This window comes from Gekko japonicus, unplaced genomic scaffold, assembly GCF_001447785.1.
Source record: "Gekko japonicus isolate JY-2015 unplaced genomic scaffold, Gekko_japonicus_V1.1 scaffold1131, whole genome shotgun sequence".
Lineage (NCBI taxonomy): Eukaryota > Metazoa > Chordata > Lepidosauria > Squamata > Gekkonidae > Gekko > Gekko japonicus.
In genome coordinates, this window is record NW_015161986.1 from 396,759 (window position 1) to 400,088 (window position 3,330).

Genomic DNA, 3,330 nt, shown 5'->3' on the forward strand with positions numbered 1-3,330 from the left:
TTTGGCGTCAGAGGGGAATCCGCGCTGGAGAAGGGGAGGTCGCGCAGCCCAGGCCGCGGATTCTCAGGCAAGCGCGCCCTGGAAGAGGGCATGGGAGTCAGTCCCCAAAATAGCCTCCTCACCGGCGCACCGCAGGGCCGGGCCGGCAGCTGCGATGGATGGGATTTCCGCTGCTGTTGGGTAGTCCAGGAGCGCGCCGCTGCATGAGCGGGTGGCAGTTCCCGTGTTCTGTGAACTTGCTGCCTGACCTGAAAATGGCCTCCCAAGGAAAGGTGCGGAGGACCAGGCAGGCTGTTCTTCCCACTCCCCGGCCCCCCCGTCTGGAAAGCGAAACTACCCGCAGGCAGCGAAGAAAATCCGGAGCACCGTTGCTTCGGGTCCCCGGAAGACGTGGGAACCAGCCGCGATCTCTAGCCTTGTGCCGGTCACATCCGCTCGGAGTGGTCCGCGTCTTCTTGCCATGAATTCCCATTGACCTCCGCGGGGGTCACTTCTGCACATTCAGGCTCCCAAACCTACCGCGGTCGTGATCTCTCTCCTAGGGACGGAGGAGTGAGCCGCGGCTCTGGCCTGGCTGGTGACCTCCTCTTTCCCGAAGTGCCTCCCGGTTGCAGCCTCCCCGCTTTGGCCAACTTCTAGCCCTGCAGGCCCGGGCGCTGGCCTTCCCACCCCGATCCATGGGCCTTCTTCTAAGTCCAGCCGGTCGAACTCCTGCTTTCGGTGGAACTTACTCTCAGACCAAACGCATTCGGGACTCTCCTCCCAAACTCCATTTGTTAGGCGACTTGGAAGGAAGGAAGCCCCCTTTGAGTTCAACGGATCCCCCTTCCACGGAGTCGGTCGCCGCTGTCGGATTCCCGCTCTGCCTGGGAAATTTACTTCTTGCCGAGCAAAGCTGGCGAGAGCCGGTCCGTACCCAGCATCACAGATCGCTCGCGGCTCCCTCCATCTGAATGAACGGGCATCCTGAGAAGTATGTCTACCAAGCAGACCCGCCGCGCAGTCTTATGCATAGTTACTCAGAAGTGAGTCCCACTGAGTTCGGTTAAGCCTGACGCCCCAGAAAGCATAATCTAAGACTGTACCCCTATTTGCTAGGCTGCGGGTCGGGTTATTAGATATGCAGGTCCTATAAAGTCGGGGTTCCCGGCCCAATCACTCTTCCTCCCTGCATCTTACTTCGAAGTAAAATGTTGAGGAGTCGAGGCTTTGGAGTGGGGCCGGAGAGAAAACCGGGTGGGATTTAAACGGCACCTCGAGGCTCCGGGCGAAGAAATGTAAAGACTTTGACTGAGCTTCCGAATCCTGAAGGCGTTTACACGCAAATGGAAGCGCCGACTGATTTGGGAGCAACTTCAAGGAAAGGGTGTCCAAGGTCGTGCGCCCTTCCTGGTAGTGAAGCTGGCTTAAAATTCTATGTGGTTTACTTCTGAGTGAATATGCACTGGGTCGGGCTGGAGAAAGTACGAACTTCTGGGGAAGAACGGAAGCCACAGTCAACCCGAGGAAAACTTTCCTTGTCAATTTCTCGTCAGCTCCTCCAACGGGAGAAGGAAAACGGTTTCAGCGGAAGAAAATGACACCGCTCCGAGGAAGCCGGACTGCTTCCCCGCGTGGCTGGGGTGTTATGATAACAACTAAATAAATAAAGTCGGGAAACAACAGAGAGCTCTCGGGTCGCAATAACAGGAATGGCGGCAGGGAAGGGGGGAGAGAGGAAACAAGGGCGACGGTGACATTACCTTTGCGCGGCCACATTGGCGTCCACTACCCCGACATTCCTGACCCAAGATCGGACGGGATCCATCTCCGATCCCAGCACCTTATCCTTCAGGAGGGGTCCTCTTCCTAAGGTATCTTGGATTCCAAACATTTAAGTAAAGTTTATCCCAAACCCCAAAGAACGCTTCCGGTTGCCAAAGGAAACTTCAAACAGGAATCAGGCACACGCGGGCACGCAACAAATTCCAAGGAAGTTAAGCCGGATTGCACTTTCTTCAGGTTTTTGGAGACGACTTGGATATTTTTAAAGGACGTTTTTTCCTCCCCCTCTCTCAATTCTTGCAAAAAAAAGAAAAGAAAAAAAGAACGTAAAGTTGCTCCGATCAGCCTCTTCCGAAAAAAAAAAATCATCATTTCTAATAAACACTGCCCGGGACGAAAATGCATCCCCAGTCCTTGTTCTCAAGGATCACCTGCTTTGCAGAGTCACGAGGGAGGATTGACGGCTGCCTAATCCACGAGGGGAGAGAGAGAGAACTTTAAAAAAAAAAAGCCGCGATCAATTGTGGAAGAAAAAAAGACGAAACGCAGCTAAAGAGAATCTGATTACACTCTAAGCTGTGGCAAAGCGCGTCTGTTTTCCCGCACCATGAATGGGTTACAGCGGCAGGAGAGAACGAACTAGGAAAAGGGGAGGGGCGCACTTCCAAATAAGGCTCTGCTATTTGCATAGTCATCTCTCATTGGAGGAGAAGGGCAAGCTCTTCTCTAAACTGATACACGCTAGTTGCAGCTTCGGTTTAAATGAAAGCAGAGGGGAACCGGGGGGGGGGGGGGGGAGCCTCTAACCGGGCGAAGAAGCTTACGAGGGTGTTGAATAAGTTACTTACCAAATAACTTTGTTTTCGCTTTGTTAACCTAAAACAGATCTGGGGAGAGAACCGGGGCCAATCTTCTTCCCAGCTGCGCCTGCAATGTTCGCATCGCTCTAGTCCGAGCGTTGCCCCTGATGTTCCTTGTTCCATTTTATAAAACATGTTTATTTTTAAACGTAATCTTGTTGCAATCACATCAGAGAAGCGGGTTCTTTTAAAAAACAAACAAACGCCGGGGGAAGAAGTTAAGGGAACCTCGACTGTTTGAAGAACTGGCTGCAGTCCTAGGGCACGCTTCCTCGCGAGAAAGTTGGGTCCCAATAGGACGGCGTTACTCCAGAGGAAGAAAGCCTAGGACCGCGTTCTAGAAGGCTCCCCCCCCCTCTGTTCCTTGCGGGGAGTGACGGGTGTGTGTGTGCCGAGCTGACATCTCGTCGTAGCCGTGTGCGCGCCTGAGCCCACGCGTCAGAAGGTGGGATGTGTGTGTGTGAGAGAAAGAGGCTTCCACGCATATGTCACGATCCATAACACGCCTCCAGAACTTCGCACAACACAGGAGTTGCTCGACGCGAACTTCAGTTGTATGTATCATTGGAAAGGGGGTATAATAGGTAACACACAAGGCGCAGGAACACACGCGCGCAGAAAGCCGCTGAGACGTTCGTCTTGCCTGAAAGAATGACACCTCTCTATATAAATTAAGCCGCTTTGGTGTCATTTCCCTCCCACCCAC

At 53.5% G+C, this 3,330-nt stretch overlaps 1 protein-coding gene across 1 annotated transcript in view; it reads right to left on the bottom strand.

The window, feature by feature from the left end:
* The window catches only part of EBF2 (early B-cell factor 2), a 326,760-nt gene extending 324,726 nt beyond the window's left edge, over nucleotides 1-2,034 (bottom strand). Inside the window, exon 1 of the mRNA XM_015429806.1 lies at nucleotides 1,743-2,034. Within this exon, the coding sequence (XP_015285292.1) occupies nucleotides 1,743-1,873 (131 nt within the window). The 5' untranslated portion in view covers nucleotides 1,874-2,034. The remainder of the gene's footprint in view (nucleotides 1-1,742) is intronic.
* Between the last annotated feature and the right edge of the window lie 1,296 nt (nucleotides 2,035-3,330).